Source organism: Hordeum vulgare, chromosome 2H (assembly GCF_904849725.1).
Source record: "Hordeum vulgare subsp. vulgare chromosome 2H, MorexV3_pseudomolecules_assembly, whole genome shotgun sequence".
NCBI classification, from domain to species: Eukaryota; Viridiplantae; Streptophyta; class Magnoliopsida; order Poales; family Poaceae; genus Hordeum; species Hordeum vulgare.
Genome location: NC_058519.1, coordinates 323,212,310 through 323,233,799, shown reverse-complemented (window position 1 = coordinate 323,233,799; position 21,490 = coordinate 323,212,310). Strand labels below are relative to the sequence as shown.

Here is a 21,490-nt window from a genome sequence, read left to right as displayed (position 1 = left end):
TAAACAACTCGCTCCGAGTGTGCATTTCAAGTCACACTCGGAGACTTAGCTGCGAACCAGAGTCGCCTAAGTAAAAAGCTTCCTCCGAGTGGGCACTCGAGATACATTCGGAGGCTTAGCAGACCCTCATTGAGGCTCATGTGGATGTGAAGACAACTGACAACTACATGCTCCGCATGTTTGCCATTGGCTTCACCAAGAGACGCCCAAACAAAAACCACGAGCCAAAATCGTGTCAAAAAAAAAATCAGCGAAAGAAGAGCAAAAGATCCGGTTCGAATTCAAATTGGTTCTACGATCAGTCGGCTCGGTGTGAATCAAGTTTATCCACACCGAGCCACGAATGTACCGGCCAACAGCAGTGGCCAAAGTTTAATACAGACTTCACTCGGCATACCGAGGTAAATGCGCGTTCAGCATAAAGTTTATCAAGCGTCGCCGGGGCTGGCAGGCTCCACAAAGGTGTCGAGGTCGATTCCATCTGCAATCCGAGTGGACGTGTCGAGGAAGGTCTCCATGAAATCTTCAAATCGAAGCTTCTTGGTGTTGGCGACCTGCAACGTCTTCAGCTTGTCCTCACGGGCTTCCTTGCAGTGCACTCGGACCAGAGACAGCGCCACGTCCGCACCACACCGAGCGGCAGACTTCTTCCATGCCTGCACTCTGCTTGGAACGTCCTCCAGTCGAGTCATCAACCCCTCTATCTCGTTTCGGGAGTCATCTTCAGGCCATAGCTCCTTGTCAATTCGGCCGACAACTCCTCTCAGGCGACCAGTGAAAGGACCCACCCTGTTAAGGCGAGAATTCACTCGGAACATGTCCCCGTTAGCTTCATCGCCGAGTGGAACATTCTTTTGCCGAAGCGACCGTTCAATTTCGGCCGTTTCGGCCTCAACGTCCCGACAGAAATCTGCACAGAAAAGACAGGGAGAAAATAAGCGCGGAGTGAACTCCAAAGTCAAAAAGCACTCGGCAAGCAACTTACCACCAAGCAATGCGACCATCTTCTTCGCCCAGTCCCCGACGTAGTTCTCCTGCGCTCTGCACCGAGTGTTCATTAACTTCAGCTGGCCCATCCATTTGGATCTCTCCTTCTTCATTTTTTCTACCTCGGCTACCAGTGCCTTGTTAGTCTCCCGGGATTCCTCCAAAGATTTTTCTCGTTCAGCGAGAGCCTCCTTCATGCCAGCCAGGTCATTTGCAGCCACCTCCAAGTTGGCAGCAAGTTGAGTCGTCTCAGCCTTCAGAGCATTATAGGTTGATCCCATTTCACAAGTCTTCTGGCAAAGAGATACAAAGGGAGGATCAGCTAGATTCAACAAGGAAAAAGCCTCGACAGATATGACAAAAAAGTCAAAACTCAAGATTCTTCAGACCCCTGCCGATGCAAGCAATCGACAGCGGTCTCGAGGACTACACCCAGTGGGTTCACTGAGTGTGACCCCACTGGTATGAAGCTCGAACAGGTCGGTCCCATTTGAGCTCCATAGCACACCAACAACACTATGAGATTACTATTATTCGACCCGAGTAACACTACTCTCTGGGACTACACCCAGTGGGTGCACTCGGCGTGCCCCCACTGGTACCATTCGGGCAGATCAGCTCTGATCTGTAGAGATTATGGAAAATATATATAAAGACAACTGCCGGTGCAAGCACTCGACAGAAGTCATCAGGGAATACACCCACTGGGTTCACTCGGAGTGAACCCACTGGAAAATCAACCTACTGTATCCAAGTATCTCGCTGAAACCCCCAATGGGCACCAAGAGGAATGTAAACACTTACTAGCGCACTTACTCGGATATCATCCCGAAGCTCCAAGCTCTTCTTGTACAGGGACGCGATGGAGTCATATGCTCCCTTGGCGTCGCCCACCATCAGCTCCACTTGTACCATGGCGTCCTTGGCGGCTCCTACTTGATCTTCGGGGAGGCGGCGGGCATCATATTGAACAGCCGACGGACCCGGCGTGGCAGAAGGCTCCCTGGGCATCCCGAGCTCTGCTCCAGTCGGTTCCGCCGTGAGGGCCACCGTCTCAGTCGGCGGCACGTTCATCGCGGGGTTGGCAGCAGGTTGGATAACCCCAGGGACAGGCGCCAAAGCTGGTTCCGACCTACTTTGGTCGTCGTCATCCAGATGGATCACCTCCGAAGGAAGCCCGACTGAACAAAATAAAAATACAAAAAAAGGTCAAGATCAAAGACAGCACTCGCGAAACGGTAATACAGCTCTCGGAGTCGTGACAACGTACCTTGCTGGGACGTGGCGGCGTTATCAGTGTCCATGGGATCATCATCCTGACGCGGCAGAGAGGTGGCGGAGGTAGCAGCTCTGTTGAGTGAAATCCACTCGACGGGTAAACATGAATTCCCAAAAGGAAGAGTCCAATCGGATACTGAAGGAAGATGGAAGAGCAAAGATACTTACGCTGAGGCGACCGGAACAACGATCCTCATCTGGGGCAAGGCTTTCCGAGGTTTAGACCCGCTAGGTTTAGCCACCTTGGATGGCTGGTTCACGGGCTCGGCAGAAGCACCACTGGTTCTCTTCACACTCCGAGCACTCGGGGCCACGGGAGGAGCCGGCGGAGCAGCGGGGTCATGACGGCGCTTGGTTCGGTGTTCTGGTGGTGAGGGTGACGAGCTCTGCTCTCCACTCTCCTCCTCCTCTTCTGTCTCCTCCTCCGTCTCCCCACTGCCAGAGACGTACTCGACACTATCCGCGCTACCCTCCATGCTGCCTTCTTCTTCCTCGACCGGATTCCCATTTGAGACTGCAGAATGCCAGTTCGTCCACTCCTGCACAAAACACAGTTGGCAACGTCAGTCAGCGAGACAAGAAAAGCAATAAAACTGAGAAGGTTAAAAGCACTGGACAACATGTACTCACCTCATTCGGAGGAGGACTTTCGGCGCGGAAGGCCTTCACCCGCCGAGCTCCCACGGGGTTATCACATGTGCCCGTGATGCTGCGGACCCATGCACTCACGGTCTCCTCGCTCACGTCTTCAGGATGAGACCGAGTGGTGTCCGAATGCCCCGTGTAATGCCACATTGCGTGGTCTCAGGCCTGGAGCGGCTGGATGCGTCGACCCAGAAAAGTCTCCAGCAGGTCCATGCCGGTGACTCCCCTCCGGACGACGGCTATCAGCGCGTCGACCAAAGGCTGGATCTGGGTTCTTTCTCCCTTAGAGAGCGCTAGCTTCCTGGGAGGGCCCGGACGGTCTAAACTGAAGGGTGGCAATCCACTCGAAGCATTCGGGCAGGCAATGTCCTGGCAATAGAACCAGGACGATTGCCAGTTCCTAACCGACTCGGATAGCTGAAGGGAGGGATAGCTACTTTTCGTTTTCTTTTGGAATCCTAAACCCCCGCAGAGCTGGAGGATGTGTGTCGTATCATCGGACTGGCTAAGCTTCTTAACAGTCTGGGATCTAGCGGAGAAAACATACTTGAAGAGCCCCCAGTGGGGAGGACATCCTATGAAGCACTCGCAGAGGGTGACGAATGCGGAAAGATGAGCTATCGCATTCGGCGGGAAGTGATGGAGCTGCGCCCCGAAGTAATTCATGATACCTCGGAAGAAAGGATGGGGAGGCAAGGAGAAACCTCTAGCCACGTGGCTGAGCAGCAGAACGCGCTCCCCCTCCTTCGGCGTCGGCTCCGTCTCGCCTTCCGCAGCCTCCAGGACTTGTTGACGACCATGCCGTGCTCCACCAGCTCCAGCACGTCGTTCTCCGTCACCGTGGAGGGGAGGAAGTCCCCCTGGATCCAGCCCGCCGGCAACGCCCGCTGCCGCCGTTGAGTGGAGGCCGCCCCCTTCTTTTTCTTCTTCGCCTCGAGCTTGCTGGTCTGCCCCTTCGTCATGGCGAGGGCGACGGATCCGCAGAGGAGGAGAGGAAGGAGATGGCTAGAGGTGCGCAAGGAGTTGCGGGGGAGGGCGAGATTAACGGGAGGAGGACGAGCAGCACAACAGGAAGGACCGCTGGGGAAGCTTTAATAGGCCTCCGACTGAGTCACCTACAGGTAGGCCCAGGATCTTATCCTCCCAACCGGCCGCTGCAAGATTAGTGGAGAAGATCGCGGCGCGGTAATCGAGGAGGCGAAATCTACTCGATGGCGGTGTCGTCATCCCCGCTGAGCGCGCGGCAACCGAAATTTGAGGATCCCAGAAAATCCGGTGCTGTCAGTATGACCGTTCACGTCGAAAGATTCCGCGGAAGCAATCGGTCCCTCACGGTTCGTTTCGCTTGCATTTTCACTCGGATCACTTGCCGCAAAGATAAAATAGATCGAGGCAGACAACGCTAAGATCACCTCAATACCAGTCGGCTCCAAACTCCGGACTTCACTTCATCGTTCCAACCCCGATCCATTCGGGGACTAATGATGGGGTTATAGTCCTAGGGTAGGGTCATAGGTCTGCCCTATAGGTCCTACCCAAGGACTACCCTTCATAGAGGACAAGGCCCTTAGACAGTTCCGACTGAACTAAGGACGCCCCCATCATCCAGTCGGCGACGATCCACTCGGAGCATATATAACGTACCGACTGGAATCCACTCTGTACATCGTAACCTCCCAGGAGGGCAACGGTCATACGTCTTCATACACCATAATTAGCATTTAAAGCTTACGTTACCTGTAACGCCGGCATTTACTCGCCACTATTCCACCCCTGTCCACCGGGCCATTATGAAGGGCAGCGCACTCTATATAAGCCGCCCTTCACCATTGGTACGGGGGTTGGCACTTGCTGTAATCCTACAATACACTCGACACAAAGCTCCCAAGAGCACTGAGACGTAGGGCTTTTACCTCCACCGTAGAGGGGCCTGAACTCATACATCCTCGCCGTAGCTAAGGCTCTGCCCATATACTTCGTACCCCATACTTCTACTGTCAGACTTATACCCACGACAGTAGTCCACAAAGGGGTAAGTGAGAGAGAGATACATGGGCCTCAGGTCGTCCATGCGAGCAGGTAGGCGCCGGATGTCCGGCCCGAGCGAGGTGGCCCTCGGTTGGCTTTTGTTACCTCTTGGCCGGATTTCCGGGGAGAGGCCGGATTTCCGGCAGTTGATGAGGTGCCGGATGTCCGTCCGCTGATGCTTTGGTCGCTCGAGGGCACTGTTCCTCTTGTGCACAGGTGCCGGATGTCCGGCCTTCGCCCCGATGTCCGACCGTTGTAGCCTCAGCAACTCCATCTTCTTCCGTCTTCGCTTCCACGCGTCCTTCGCGAATGGTGTAGTTGTTTCCTGGCGTTTGCACTCCTCGTCATCCGTGAAGCCCCGACAATACCTATGTATGCACATGAGAGGAGTGTGAAGTAGTATACCATCTCGAAGGGGTAAAGTGAACACGTGTAAAGGATATGATTCACCTTTATGAATGTGAAGTAGATATCGCACGTGTCACTTGCCAAACGGACTCTTGTCATGGTGATGTCCGTAGGATGCTCCGCATCATCCCCTCCCCCTTGGGAAAGATCCATCCTCGAATCGAAATCCAAATCCCCATGGGAAAGAGATGGCGTCGCCGTGTAGAAGTGGGCGATCATCAAGAACTTATCATCGTCAAGCTCGAAATGGACACTCTCCAATGTCGCATCATCTTGTAATTCCTTCAAAAGGAGCAAACACGACAAACACTTGGAAACACAAATGTGGTTAGCGACTTAGCGTAAGTGCAAAACCAAGCATTCAAGCGATAATTCACCGAACAAGTGTCGTCATCATGCATATCATGTGGTGTGACAAGGGATTATTGTTGGCGAAGCTTTAACTTGACGCGATCAGCCGACGAATTCTTTCCGACGACACACGCACGTATGAAAGCTAGCCAATGCACTGGATCGATTCTTGCAGGAAACTCCAGCGAGCAAGCTAGCTAATTAGCTTTAAGCTAATGACCAACTCGCCGGAATCGCTGCATGCGGACGTAGACACGAGGCGAGATGTTTGATTGCTGCAGGACCGTCTCAGTCCTGTTGATTTCTATTGCTTTGATCTGATCCTTGATACAAAGACTACACAGGGGTATACGTATATATATTGCTAAGCTAGGCCTACTGCAAACCGACTCGGTTTGCAATACTACTACTAATCCTACTCGGTTTGCAATACTAACCAAATTAGGACACACGTGTACGTTTAGACTACAACTAGGTTAATTACTACATTCACCTCCTTAACCTTGTTGATATGTCTTCATTGCTTGCACTCCGACTTTCTTCCTCATCTCGATGAACTTCTGTCGACCGAGGGACTTGGTGAAAATATCGGCAAGCTGGTCCTTCGTATTCACGTGCAGAACTTCTATCATCCCTTCCTCAACGCACTCCCGGATATGATGGAACCGGGTATCTATGTGCTTGCTCCTTTCGTGATGAACCGGATTTTTGCACAATGAGATTGCAGCTTGGTTGTCAATCTTTAATGACACCTTCTGCACCTCCCGCTTTGCAAGAATAGCTAGGAGTCTTCTCAGCCAAACTGCTTGACAAGCCACCGTGCTTGCCGCTATGTATTCTGCCTCGCATGAAGACAGTGCCACCACCTTTTGCTTCTGAGAATTCCAGCTAATCGGATTCGGGCCAAGGTAGAAAACCATGCCCGTTGTGCTCTTTCGGTCATCAACATCACCTGTCATGTCACTATCTGAATATCCACGAAGGATCAATCCTTCCTTTCCCTTTCTGTACGTGCAGCCAAGATTAATTGTGCCTTTCACATAGCGTAGAATTTGATTGACCGCGCTCATGTGTTCGGTTGTCGGTTTCTCCATGAAACGACTCACGATCCCGACTGAATAAGCCAAGTCAGGTCGGGTATGCACCAAGTATCTTAGGCTACCCACAACGCTTCGATACATTGTGGTGTCCACCGGCGGATTTGAACTACGCTTGCTCAACTTGTGACGTTGGTCCATTGGAACTTGTGTCGCGTAGCAGTCTGACATGCCACACTTGTCCAATAACTTGACCGCGTAAGCCGATTGACATAGGGAAATCTCTCCGGAGCTTTGCTTCACTTCGATGCCCAAGTAATAGCTGAGTAATCCCAGATCACTCATGCTAAACTTGTTCTTCATTTGCGCCTTGAAACGTTCAATTTCTTGTACGCTATCTCCGGTGATAATCAGATCGTCGACATAAACTCCAACTAGCAGGTTTGAGCCTTTGGAGTTCTTTGTATAGACTGCGTGCTCGAGGGGACATCTCTTGAACCCGAGCGAGACCAGACTTCGGTCTAACTTTGAGTTCCAAGCTCTTGGCGCTTGCTTTAACCCGTAAAGTGCCTTCTTGAGCTTGTAAACTTTCCCTTCTTCGCCTTTCTTCTCGTAGCCGAGGGGTTGTTCCACGTGCACTTCTTCTGTGAGATCGCCGTTGAGGAAAGCGGATTTAACATCCATATGATGAACCTTCCAATCCTCTTGTGCTGCCAAAGCTAGGAGCACTCTCACCGTCTCGATTCGAGCAACCGGTGCAAACACCTCATCATAGTCAACTCCTTGACGTTGAACGTAGCCCTTTGCAACGAGTCTTGCCTTGTACTTCACAATGGCACCCTCCGTGTCCTTCTTTAACTTGTAAACCCACTTCAAACCTATCGTCTTTTGGTTTGGAGGTCGGGTTACCAAAGTCCACGTGCCATTGCTCTCAATTGCCTTCATCTCCTCATCCATGGCGTGCGTCCAGCTAGGACTTTTTCTCGCCTCTACGAAGTTCGCCGGCTCCTCAACTCCGAACAGACATAGTCCGGAGTACTCGAGCGTAACTGGCTTTGTGTACTTGTAGACTTTCTTGAGGGTCTTGTAGCGACGAGGCCCTGAGGAGTCCGTTGTGGCTTGCGAGGGAGGCGACACAAATTGTGTCGGTGTTGATGCACTTGAGGAAGACGGCTGAGACCTTGGTGTGTCATCGACATCCGTGTCGTCGGCGTAGTCGTCGTGACCGTGACCATCATCTTGATTGTCGTCGTCACTATGCGCCTCGTTGTCGATGTTGTCGTCGAGATCTCCGCCTGTGTCGTGCGCGGCGTTGTCGCTATCTCCTTGCGACCTATGCGCGTCGTCGTCGGTGTCGGCACCATGATGATCACTACCATTGTGGTCACCTTGGTTGGGCGTCTTGCCAATCACCTGGACATCCTCCCCTGCATCATCATCAGTTGGAAATTCAACTGCAAATATGTTACTGTTTGGAGCATCGTCGGCTGCGGCGCTCCAATTCCACGCTTGGTTTTCTTCAAACACGACATCGCGTGAAATCCGTAGACGCTTGGTTTGTGGATCGTAGAAACGGTATGCCTTGGTGCCAGAACTGCTCTCGTATCCGATGAACACCATCTTGGTGCTACGATCGGCAAGCTTTGAGAGGTGCGGCTCCGCCGTCTTCACATGTGCCACGCACCCGAATGTCCGTAGATGAGACACATTCGGCTTACGTCCGTAAATTGCTTCATACGGAGTCTTGCCGACCACCGCCTTCGTTGGAGCCCGGTTGAGAAGATAGACTGCCGTCGAGACAACTTCTCCCCAAAAAGTCCCCGGCAGGTTCTTGCTCTTGAGTAAACTCCTTGCCATGTCAACGACGGTTCGATTGCGCCTTTCAACGACCCCATTCTGCTGCGGCGTGTAAGGTGCCGTGAGGAACCTCTTTATGCCAATCTTCTCTTGAGGTGCTCTTGAGGTAGCTTCTCTTGAGGTGCTTGTCGGTGAAGATGTTGCATATCCAAATGCGAAGATGACTTGAAGTCGCTTGGCGAAGATGCCAAGGTAGATGGTGAAGTCATAGAGCGGTGGTTGGTGTCGAGCTCTTGACCTTCATGTTCTTGTCGGTGATTGTGTCGATGCCGATGTGATCTTGCCGGAGATGGTAGCTCGGAAGCATGTGCACTAGAGCGTCTTCTCGAAGATGATGAAGACCTCTTGCCGGTGTTCATGAGGAGCTTGAGCTCCTCCATTTGAGCATCCATCCTGGCGTCGATGGTTTTCTTCATGGCATCGAACTTGTCATTCTCGTTGTAGATTGAAGGAGATGTGCCATCCCTATCCATAGAAGCACTCAAGAAGGAGTGAGAACGAGATGGAATGAACATACGAAGTTACCTCTTTCCGAAGTAGTGGATGGATCTCAAAAGACCACAATGTATTCAAGGAAAAGAGTGCACTTGGTGGATAACCTTGTCCAATTCGCACGACCTACATAAATGGCTTATAGTGGAGCTTGGTGGGGTTAGTGGCACAAAAATCAAGCAAATTGAAGTCCAAGATATTGTAAATGTTGAAATAAATCCAATGGACTCAAGATGCAAAGCAAGTGATGACAAACATAGAAGAGGGCAATAAAGAAACACACGCGGTGGGACAATGGGGCTTGTGCAACTATAGGGATCCACCACCACCACCAAGCCTTTCAGTCCCAAACAAGTTGGGGTAGGCTAGAGTTGAAACCCATAAGATCTCGAAGCCAAGTCATGGCTCTGGAACATGGATAGCTAACTTCCACGCACCCCTGTCCATGGCTAAGTCTTTGTCGATATTCCAAACCTTCAGGTCTCTCTTAACAGACTCCTCCCATGTCAAGTTTGGTCTACCACGACCCCTCTTAACATTCTCAGCACGCTTTATCCGTCCGCTATGCACCGGCGCTTCCGGTGGCCTCCGTTGAATATGTCCAAACCATCTGAGACGATGCTGGACCAGCTTCTCTTCAATCGGTGCTACCCCAAGTCTATCTCGTATATCCTCATTCCGTACCCGATCCTTCCTTGTGTGGCCACATATCCATCTCAACATGCGCATCTCTGCTACACCTAACTGTTGGATATGTCGTCTCTTGGTTGGCCAACACTCCGCGTCATACAACATCGCAGGTTGGATAGCTGTCCTATAAAACCTGCCTTTTAGCTTTTGTGGCACTCTCTTGTCACAGAGTACGTCAGAAGCTTGGCGCCACTTCATCCACCCAGCCTTGATTCGATGGCCCACGTCTTCATCGATATCGCCATCCTTCTGCAACATGGACCCCAAATATCGAAATGTGTCTCTCTCCGGTACCACCTGCCCACCAAGGCTAACCTCTCCATCCTCGTGCCTAGTAGCACTAAAACTGCACCTCATGTATTCAGTTTTAGTTCTACTAAGCCTAAAACCTTTCGATTCTAGAGTCTGCCTCCATAACTCTAACTTTCTATTAACCCTCGTTCGGCTATCATCGACTAGCACCACATCATCCGCAAAGAGCATACACCATGGGATATCTCCTTGTATATCCCTTGTGACCTCATCCATCACCAAATCAAAAAGATAAGGGCTCAAAGCTGACCCTTGGTGTAGCCCTATTCTAATCGGAAAGTCATCGGTGTCGCCATCACTTGTTCGAACACTTGTCACAACATTATCATACATATCCTTGATGAGGGTAATGTACTTTATTGGGACTTTGTGTTTCTCCAAGGCACACCACATGACATTCCGAGGTATCTTATCATAGGCCTTCTCCAAATCAATGAACACCATATGAAGGTCCTTCTTTTGCTCCCTGTATCTCTCCATCAGTTGTCGTACCAAGAAGATGGCTTCCATGGTAGACCTCCCAGGCATGAAACCAAATTGTTTTTTGGTCACGCTTGTCAACCTTCTTAAGCGGTGTTCAATGACTCTCTCCCATAGCTTCATAGTATGGCTCATCAGCTTGATTCTGCGGTAATTAGTACAACTTTGAACATCCCCCTTGTTATTAAAGATTGGTACTAAAATACTCCGCCTCCATTCTTCGGGCATCTTGTTTGACCGAAAAATGAGGTTGAAAAGCTTAGTTAGCCATACTATCGCTATGTCTCCAAGGCCTCTCCACACCTCGATGGGGATACCATCAGGACCCATCGCCTTGCCTACTTTCATCCTTTTTAACGCCTCCTTAACCTCACACTCCTGGATACGTCGCACAAAGCACATGCTGGTATCATCAAAGGAGTCGTCTAGCTCAATGGTAGAGCTGTCAACCTCTCCATTGTAAAGGTTGTCAAAGTACTCCCGCCATCTACGCTTGATCGCCTCATCCTTCACAAGAAGCTTATCATCTCCGTCCTTGATGCATTTGACTTCGCCGACATCCCTCGTCTTCCTCTCCCTAATCTTGGCCATCTTATAGATGTCCCTTTCGCCTTCCTTAGTGTTTAAACGTTGGTAGAGGTCCTCATACGCCCGACCTCTCGCTTCACTCACCGCCCGCTTTGCAGCCTTCTTCGCCACCTTATACTTCTCCATGTTAGCTGCACTCCTGTCTAGATATAGGCATCTGAAACAGTCCTTCTTCTCCCTAATAACCTTCTGGACCTCATCGTTCCACCACCAGGTGTCCTTAGCTTCCCTTCTACTTCCCTTGGTCACCCCAAACTCCTCTACAGCGACCTTCCGCAAGAAGGTCGCCATACTCGTCCACATCAAGTTTGCATCGCCTCCTTCCTCCCAAGGGCCCTCCTTAATGACCCTCTCCCTGAAAGCCTGGGATGCCTCTCCCTGAAAGCCTGGGATGCCTCTCCCTTGAGCTTCCACCACTTCGTTCTAGCGACTTTGGCGCGCTTATCCCGTTGGACACGAATCCTAAAGCGGAAGTCAGCAACCACAAGCTTATGTTGAGGGACAACACTCTCTCCAGGTATCGCTTTACAATCAATGCAAGCGCGTCTGTCTTCTCTTCTAGAGAGGACAAAATCAATCTGGCTAGAGTGTAGACCACTACTGAACGTCACTAGATGGGATTCTCTCTTCCTAAAGAGGGTGTTAGCTACAACCATGTCGTAGGCTAGAGCGAAGCTCAGGACATCTTCTCCTTCTTGATTCCTGATGCCATAGCCAAAGCCCCCATGCACCCTTTCAAAACCTGTGTTAGATGTACCCACATGGCCATTGAGGTCTCCTCCTATGAAGAGCTTCTCACCAATAGGTACCCTCCTAACCAAGTCCTCCAGGCCTTCCCAGAACTCCTTCTTGATGCTCTCATTGTGGCCTACTTGCGGGGCATACGCGCTGATAACATTGAGGACTAAGTCCCCAACTACCAGCTTGACAAGGATCATCCGGTCCCCTTGCCTCTTAACGTCCACAACTCCATCCCTAAGGCTCTTGTTGACCAAGATGCCTACTCCATTCTTGTTTGAAGTTGTCCCCGTGTACCACAACTTGAAGCCGGTATCCTCCACCTCCTTCGCCTTTTGTCCCTTCCATTTGGTCTCTTGGACACATAGGACATCAACACGCCTCCTCACCGCCGTATCAACTAGCTCCCGTAACTTACCCGTCAGGGACCCTACGTTCCAGCTACCTAAGCGTATCCTCCTAGGCTCAGCTAACTTCCTTACCCTCCGCACTCGTCGAGTCAAATGCGAAGACCCTTGCTCATTTTTCACTACACCAGGGCGTCGGTGCAGCGCGCCACTAAGGATGCGGCGACCCGACCCTTGCTCACTTATCACCGTATCCGGATCAAGATACGGCGCGCCACCAAGGGGGTGACGGCCCGACCCTTGCCCATTTGACACCACACCCGGGTTCCGATGTGGCGCGTCGCTAAGAGGGTTACGCCCCAACGAGTTTCCTTTGGGTTTCATCTCCATAAGAGTGGCTGGGTTTTTCACGTTGGCTCGCCACGCCTATCACAACCCTCCTCCTTTACCTGGGCTTGGGACCGGCTATGCTGAGACAACATAGGCGGAGTTCTAAAAAAGGGGTTGAGGGGAAATCGAACCCTGGGTTCCCCTGGTACACCACAGTGCACCCTACCACCCTACTAGGGACCTCTTACACAAGTATAGGGATGAGCAATACAAAATCGCCTAACGAAGACTATGCTCGTGTTGCACAAACACAAGGAGAGACGCTAGCTTATTGCACGTTTGGGCACGATTCACCACATGGCACCAATCCTATTTATGCAAGCAAAATGTTTCCTATTCCATGTATCCTCATGCACAAGTATATATTTTCATGCTCAACTCTTCTTGCTTTGATCTTTCTTTCTTGTTTAGAAGTTTTTTCTTTTGCTCTTCTCTTCCTTTCCACTATTCTTTTTGAGCCTCAACCAAATATATGGGACGAGTACTACAAGATATGCACGGAAGCAAGCAATTGCACTATATGATATTTCAAATGATGGAACAATATGATATCGTATCACTATGGTGCACAAGTTTTCGCGAAGCCCGACAATACTCGGATAGCTAGTCTCAATAGGTATGATGGTATTCGCAAAGATGGTGGGGCTATCAAGGTGTAATGGCGACGAAGGATAAGTTTGTGACGGAATGGATACCTTCGTCACACTTAACCTTTCACGATATCAAGGTGTAATGGCGACCAAGCAAACATACCACTTTTCCGAGCTTCCACCACCATCACCATCGGCAATGGACGCATGGCGCTTTTCTAGCATGGCAATTGGAGCGCTAGGGGCGCCCTCAAGGAGCTTGCACTAAAACACTACAAGATAGCTACCCGCAAGCACTTGACGGTTCATACCGGGCTCGGTGGGAAAAGTTGGATCAAGGCGGTGTCCAGGCTGCACTGAGTGGCCTAGCTAGGGGAATTTATTGGTCTCTGGGAATGGATCAGTCAAACCCAACTCTTGCCAAACCAAGAGGACTCCATCTCCTGGAACTTGATGATCAGTGGGGTCTACTCTTCCGCTTCGACGTATGTGGCTCAATTCCTTGGATCCTACCCTAGGTTTGGTTCCTCCAAGATTTGTACCGCGCATTTGAAGGTCAAGTGCAAATTCTTCGCATGGGTCATTCTCCGTGGCAGAATTCTTACAGCCGATAGGCTGACAACTCGGGGATGGCCCCATGACCCCATGTGTCAACTCTGCATCCAGGCTCCGGAGACAGACACTCACCTGTGCAAAGGTTGTCCTTTTTCGGTTGCTGTTTGGAACCACGTGAGCACCTGGACGGGTGAAAACCTACCTTTGTCCTCTTACCTGCCTGAACATGGTGGAGTCTCCGAATGGTGGGATGACATCATCGCCTCGACGTCAAAGGAAGTCCGCAAGCGGAGGAGCGGGAGGCTCGTCTATGCCCTATGGAATAATATATGGAAAGAGAGGAACATACCACATTTTCTGGGGCACCAATATGACACACCTTGAGATGGCCATGTTGGCTCTCGAGGACAGTAAGCAGCGTCTTATGGCGTTTGGCGGCGCCATGCCCACCGTGGGGGTCGGCCCTCTGTACGTATTTGCTCATCTATTTTTTATCTATATGAAAAGGAAGTGCTCCTGCCGGTTCCTCCGGAAAAAAACTCTCCCTCACATATTGCCTCCCTGAGGCCTAACCGTTGACCTAGTGGGCATTTTTATTTTAAGTTTCCTAAATGATAATGCCCAAACATGTGGCCCGAGGTAACATCGTCCACACGCCTCCATAACCATTCATCTTGCCACATCAAACATATGACATTAGCAGAATCTTTTTGGTTTTCTGAAATAAAAAATATTTTATCTCTTAAATAAAAAATCCAATTATAAATCCGTTTTCATCATTAAATCCGTCTCGACGAGATCTTCAAAATTAGATCCCATATTAATATGTTTCGACGACCTTTTTTTTTGGGCCAAAAATTGTCGTGATGTTTACACTGAAGTTGCCATAGTGTTTACAATAAAGTTGCCACGACATGTTTCATCTAGTTTTTTTATTAGATTTAAAACTACCATTGTATTTCAACTACTTTTCATGACAATTTTAATTAATTGACCATGGCAAATTTTAGTAATTAACCATGGAAAATTTAATTATTGGATTATGCAATTTTTAGTAATTCATCATGGCAAATTGAGTTTGTAGATCATGACAATTTTAGTATTTTGATCATGGCAATTCTAGTATTTTGAACATGGAAAATATTTTTTGTATGAGCCGTGTCAAATTTTAGTGCATGTATCATGGCAAATTTAAGTAATTAGCATGGCAATTTTAGTTTATGGTTCATGGAAAATTTGAGTCATTGATCATGCATTTTTAAAGTGATCGACGACAAATTTCCTTTTAATTATGAACCATGTCAAAACTATTTCATGGGCCATGGCAAATTTTAGTAATTCATCATGGCAAGTTTAGTTTCTTAATTCCCTTTTTTATAACATGCCAAAATTTACTTTAAATGTAGAAGAAAAAGTAGTTGAAATATATGATGGTAACTTGAGTGTAATCATGATGGCAATTTATGTGCAATAGACATGACAACTTTTAACCCCAAAAAAAGTCGCCGAAACATATCGATATGAGATCTATTTTCGAAGATCTCGTCGTGACGGATTTAATGGTGAAAACGGTTTTCCAATCGGATTTTTTATTTAAGATAAAACATTTTAAAAACTGAAAAAACAATACATTCCTGCTTACATCATCCGTTTCGTCACTTGTGCATGCATGCCACGACATGACCCAATCTGTAGTCATGTGGTGTGTGGTCGGATGTTGCTTCCACCACACATGTGGTGGTTATTGGCGTCCTTAAGTTTTGCCAGCCAGGTCTTGAACTCGATAACTGTTGACTCTAATACGACATTTAGTGTTATGCACCAATAGTTCACCTGAAAGCTCGAGAACATTGGATCATACTTTTACCATCATGTGCTGAGCAAGTTTCTTATTTGGGGTTTTGCAGGGAGCTCTCCAGTTTGTTGCCAAAGAAGACATGCCAAGGGGTGAGGATTCATTTACTTGCTGCTTGCCATAATTACGATTTTCTTATGTCTACTAAAAAGGGCTCTTACCTTGGGCTTGCGTCGCTGGAATGCACCATAGCTCGACAGCGGGCATGCATCGCCTCTCTCAAGGACGGGGACACAAACACCTCCCTCTTTCATCGGCAATGCTCCTATTGTCGTCGGAAGAATCGGGTGCACTGCCTTAACGTCGACGGCAACACGCTCATTGATCATGCCGGCATGGCCTTCGCCGCCTTTGCACACTTCGACGAGCTCCTAGGTACCGGATCGACCGTAACTGCACCTCTCGCAGTTGATCACGCCCTCCCCGGATCTCCTTGAGCTGGACGCGCCCTTTGATGACGAGGAGATATCGTGCGCGGTCAGGAGATTGCTGGCGCACAAGGCTCCAGGACCCGACGGCTTCACTCAAGTGAGGACGCAAGATTGAATTTTAGAGGGGGCAAAGATGTGTTAAATGAGGAAAAATTGCTTTGCTAAGTGGGGGCAAACCATATTTTGCTTGGCATATTACAAGGACACTGAAAATTGAGTGGGGGCAGCTGCCCCCATGGCTTGCACACTGGAATCGCCCCTGGCTTCACTGCCGAGTTTCTGCGCGCCCGCTGGCCCACGATCAAGGCCGAGTTCGCCACCGTCTTCCAGCAGCTCTACGACCTGCGCGGACGTGGGTTCTCACGCTTGAACCAAGCATTGCTCCTGCCGCTTCCCAAGCGCGCCGACACGGGCTGCCTGCACGATTATCGGCCCATCATCCTCATACACCTTGTTGCCAAGATTTTCGCCAAGGTGCTCTCGCTCCGTCTCGCGCCACGGCTCGACGCCCTCGTCAGCAACAACCAAAATGCCTTCATCCACGGGCGAAGCCCATGCCAATTTTGTGCTGGTCTGCCAATCTGCTCGCTTGCTGCACCAGCTAGGTGCACTGCGCATCTTATTAAAGCTCGATCTCGCGCGGGCTTTTGACTCGCTGTCCTGGCCCTTCCTCTTTGAGGTGCTGAGGCAGTATGGCTTCAGGGACAGATTTCTAGAGTGGGTGGCGATCCTGCTATCCTCAGCCAGCACCAAGGTGCTGCTTAATGGAAGCCCTGGCCCCCCTATTTGGCATCGTCAGGGCCTGTGCCAGGGTGATTCCATGTCGCCATAGCTGTTCGTCCTCGCCGTTGACACCCTCAGCTGCCTGTTCAAGCGCGCCACAAGGTCGATCCCCCATCTCGCTGTATGCGGATGTCGTGGTCCTATTCTGCCATCCTATGTCGGACGACATCGAGGCCGTGAGGGCAATCCTGTTGCTCTTTGGCGGGCATCTAGGCTACGCGTCAATTTTGCCAAGAGCACTGCTACGCTCATCAGATGCAACGACGACACCACGACACCCATCGTTGAGAGCCTGGGCTGCCCAATTGTTGGCCTTCCCATCACATACCTGGGCATCCCGCTCACCATCAGGCGGCCGACCACAGTTCAGTTGCTCCCTCTCGTTGACAAGGTTGCAGAGAGCTTGCCCACATGGAAGGCCCGACTCATGAATAAAGCGGGCCGCCTTGCCTTGGTGAAATCAGTGCTCGGTGCGATCCCGCTACACCAGCTGCTCGTGTTGGCGCCGCCAAAGAACATTCTCAAGATGCTTGAGAGGATCCAACGAGGGTTCCTTTGGGCCGGCCGCGCCAAGGCTAACGGTGGTCACTGTCACGTTAGCTGGCGTCAGGTTGCGCGTCCAAAATGCCTTGCTGGGCTCGGAGTGCACGACTTGGAGCGCAACGACACAGCGCTGACTCGTTGGCTATGGTTCAGCAAAACTGATGAACGCCGTGCATGGGCTGGGCTCGACCTCCAGTTTTTTGCTGAGGAACGCGCCTTCTTTTTCGCGAGCACCCACACGATCATCGGGAACGGCGAGAGCACTAGATTCTGGGAGGACCGACGGATCAATGGCCACTCCGTCTACGAGATCGCGCCCCTGCTCCACGCTTGCATCCTCAAGCGACGGAGAAAGAGCAGGACGGTGGCTGAGGGCTTACATGCCCACCTTTGGGCGCGCGGCATCCACGGTGTCCTGGGAGTCCACGAGATCGGGCATTACTTGCTGCTTTGGCATCTCCTCGAGAGCGTGTCACTCTCTTTCGAGCCTGATAAGCTGGTTTGGAAGTGGAACGAGGCCGGCACATACACCGCTAGAGCTGCCTACCACGCATCCTTCCACGGATTGATCGCCTCCGATGAGTGGAAGCTCATCTGGAGGAGCTGGCCGCCGCCGAAAGTGAAATTCTTCCACTAGCTCGCCAGCTTAGATCGCTGCTGGAAGGTGGATCGGCTTGCTCGGCATGGAATGCAGCACCATGCGGCTTGCCCCTTGTGTGACCAGGCCCCGGAGACGCTGCACCACCTCCTGCTATCATGCCCCTTCTCGCGGCAGGTTTGGCATGAGCTCCTTGCTTGGGTGCGCGCGACCTGCACACCGCCTGACAACGAAAGCTCCGTGCTCGACTGGTGGCACCATGGTAGGCAGGACACCCCTCAGCTGATGTGCAAGGGACTTGCATTCGTGGCGCTCCTGATACCTTGGATGATTTGGAAGCATAGGAATGATTGCCTTTTCGATCGCACGCAGCCGTCCGTCCACACTCTCGTGGGTAGGATCAAAGACGAGGCCATGCTTTGTGCCACTGTTGGTGCCGAAGGGCTTAGGGTTGTGCTGCTAGCCTCATGGGATGTGCACTAGTGGCCATCCGATTTGTGTAACCACCTCCTAGGAGGACTGTAATTTCACAACTATCTCTCTTTTCAACGAAATGAAACGCAAAGGTCCATTGCGTTTTCCCGAAAGAAAAAAACTATCTCCATACTTTTTATGTGCTCTTATTTTTCAGCGCCAACAGATGCAGATTTTCTTTCTATATTCTCTTTTGCTCTGAAGCATCTATACGGCAGAAGTGTCATGCCCACGTGCAGGACGGCGCTGATACGACGCTAGACACGATACGGCCGCAATACGTGTATTCCGGGAGTATCATGATTTTTGATTTGAAACAAAAGAAAGAAAGCCGATGCGGTGGAGGACACGGTGTTGACCCAGCGGGATACGGTGATGCCAATAGCACAACCCCAAACCAATAGAAGCCCAGGCGACTAACCCTAACATTACTCCCTCACTTTCTGTTTGACCGCACGAGGACGCACAGGCGGAATATCATTTTATTCTTATCTCTTAAAGTCCCGACTGAATCCTGTCGTTCCCCCTATTTCATGTTTTTTTATGCATTCCACTGCTGAAGTTGGATACAAGTGATGGAAAGGCTATAAATCCTTTTTCATGTGTCAGCATAATGTGTTATTTTATTGCTGTGATAAGAAATGTTGAATGTTCCAATTTTATGTACCCAGCCAACATAGGACTGCACTATTGTAAGCTCACCATGCTATTCTATTTTATGACTCAAGTTTTCTGCTAAAATGTTATGCTTAGCTACCCGTACTTGTTTTGAGTTTTCCCATGAGTGCATCTTTAGGTCTGATTATGCTTAATTGGCTTAAATCGAGTTTCAGTTCTGAATGGAGCTATTTAATATCTGTCTCTGTGAGTTCATGTTGGGTTAAAGAACGGAGTCAACAGCTTGTCCAAAATCAAGAAGAGAAGAGTGACACATTTTCAACCAAGTCTTCGGTATCTGCCATTTACTGCTCCCAGATGGGCTTGGCTGTTGTGTACTCTATTATTGATATCTTAATGTATAACACCAAGAAGTTGCACTCAGTAATTCCCATGTAGGTTTACGACATCTCGGTTGTGGACTTCTAGAGTGAATTACATAAACAAAGTTTCTTCCTTTTCTTTGCAGGATATTCTGAAAAGCCTCATCGTTTTGTGGTTGAACTGAAGCGAATTAATTCAATGTAAGTATTTATCGATCTGTCAGTTACACTGATTTATTTATTTTTGCTTTACTACTGCAATTGCTGCATCTCCAGTATGTTAAAATCCCCTTTATTTGTTACCATCGGAAAACTTGAACTATGGTATCAATCACCTGACATGTCTCCACCTAAGGATAGATGTGACGATTCTTGTTGCAAGACATTGTTGATATAGTTAGATTCTGTAAGTCAGTGCTTCATTTTCTATTGAGAAGATGGCGTCGAGCTCGCTGGAAAGCAAATGACCTCCCGAATAGAACTCTCAGTCGATTTCGGCGCTAGGGCTGGAGTTCAAACAGAGCCGACTCGTTATATCTCGTTAACATAATGAGCTTAGTTTCAAACTCAGCTTGACTCATGTAACTCACGAGCTAGCTCGTCAAACTTGTTATAGATGTGGAGAATAAAGTATATGTTTTATATACGCAATTAATCTACAAAAATATACTTGTAGGCACATATTTGTCTTCAGAAATCACAACAATTAACAATTTACACTAAAGGGACACTTGGTGCATTCCACACATGACAATAATCAACAACAGTATTGGTACCTCATTTCATTTCTGATGTGGAAGAACCTGGTGCTGGCATCCCTGTCCTGAATCCTGATCTGTCAAATGCTGATGTGAAATTTTGCCTTCTCCTAGAGCTGGCCTTAATGTGGAAAAACATGGTGCTGGCATCCCTGTCCTGAATCCTGATCTGTCGTGACCGTTGACGCATTCTCGTGCGTTTCACCGCCGCTATACCCAGCAACCTGTGTTTGGGGGCTTTGCAAAAACGCAGCTCCTCCTGAGTTAGAACCCTCTCCTCTTGGGTGTTGAAGTGTATATGTAGATTGCCTAGCCCTTTCCATCAGTTCGGACTTTTGGTTGCGTTGGCTAGTGCATGAAGCTTAACATGGTATCAGAGCCCAAGGTCTTGAGTTCAAGTCCTCACTTTCGCAGTTTATCTAAAAAATGTTGTTGTCCCCTTTGTCCATGTATAGACCTCATGAGCCATACCTCTGAGTCTATCCATGTGTTGACTTTCCACGTGACACGTGAGAGGGGGTGTTGAAGTGTATATGTGGAATGCCTAGCCCTTTCTATCAGTTCGGACTTTTGGTTGCGTTGGCTATTGCATGAAGCTTAACATGGTATCTGAGCTAAGATCTTGAGTTCAAGTCCTTGCTTTCGCAATTTATTTAAAAAATTGCTGGTAGCCCCCTTTTTGTCCATGTAGAGGCTTCTGGAGTCATACGTGAGTTTCGCGCGCCATCGCTCTCTTCTAGTTGCACATGTTGACGTCTTCCCGTCACACATGAGAGGGGGTGTTACAGTATATGTGGATTGCACTAGCCCATTTAATTAGTTTGGACTTCTGGTTGCGTTGGCTAGTGCATGAAGCTTAACATGGTATCAGGGCCGAAGGTCTTCAGTTCAAGCCCTAGCTTTCGCAGTTTATTCAAAAATTGTTGCCGCCCCTATGTGTCCACGTATAAAGCCTCTTAAGCCATACCTCTGAGTCTGTCCACGTGTTCACTTTCCGTGTCATACGTGAGAGGGGGTGTTGAAGTGTATATGTGGATTGCCTAGCCCTTTCCATCAGTTCTGACTTTTGGTTTCGTTGACTAGTGCATGGAGCTTAACATTGGACTTGATTAAGCCTTAGAATTATGTCTGAGGCCATCGCAAATTGGGACCTGACATTCCCAACTCTCCGAGCTCCAATGTCGGATAACGCTAGCTGTTCTGATAACCCGATGTGGAGGGATGTAAGCACATCCGTGCCCTGCACTGGTTTGTTCCGCTCCGTGGCCACAATCTGCTCCAGCACAGGCAGTTTG

At 49.6% G+C, this 21,490-nt stretch overlaps 1 protein-coding gene across 4 annotated transcripts in view; it reads left to right on the top strand.

The window, feature by feature from the left end:
• Window positions 1-21,490, top strand: part of LOC123426178 (AUGMIN subunit 3-like) — a 40,763-nt gene that overhangs the window by 12,499 nt on the left and 6,774 nt on the right. For all 4 annotated transcript variants that reach the window (XM_045109956.1, XM_045109957.1, XM_045109954.1 and 1 more), the window contains exons 7-8: window positions 15,681-15,720; window positions 19,584-19,638. In XM_045109956.1, coding sequence (XP_044965891.1) covers window positions 15,681-15,720; window positions 19,584-19,638 — 95 coding nt within the window. The remainder of the gene's footprint in view (window positions 1-15,680; window positions 15,721-19,583; window positions 19,639-21,490) is intronic.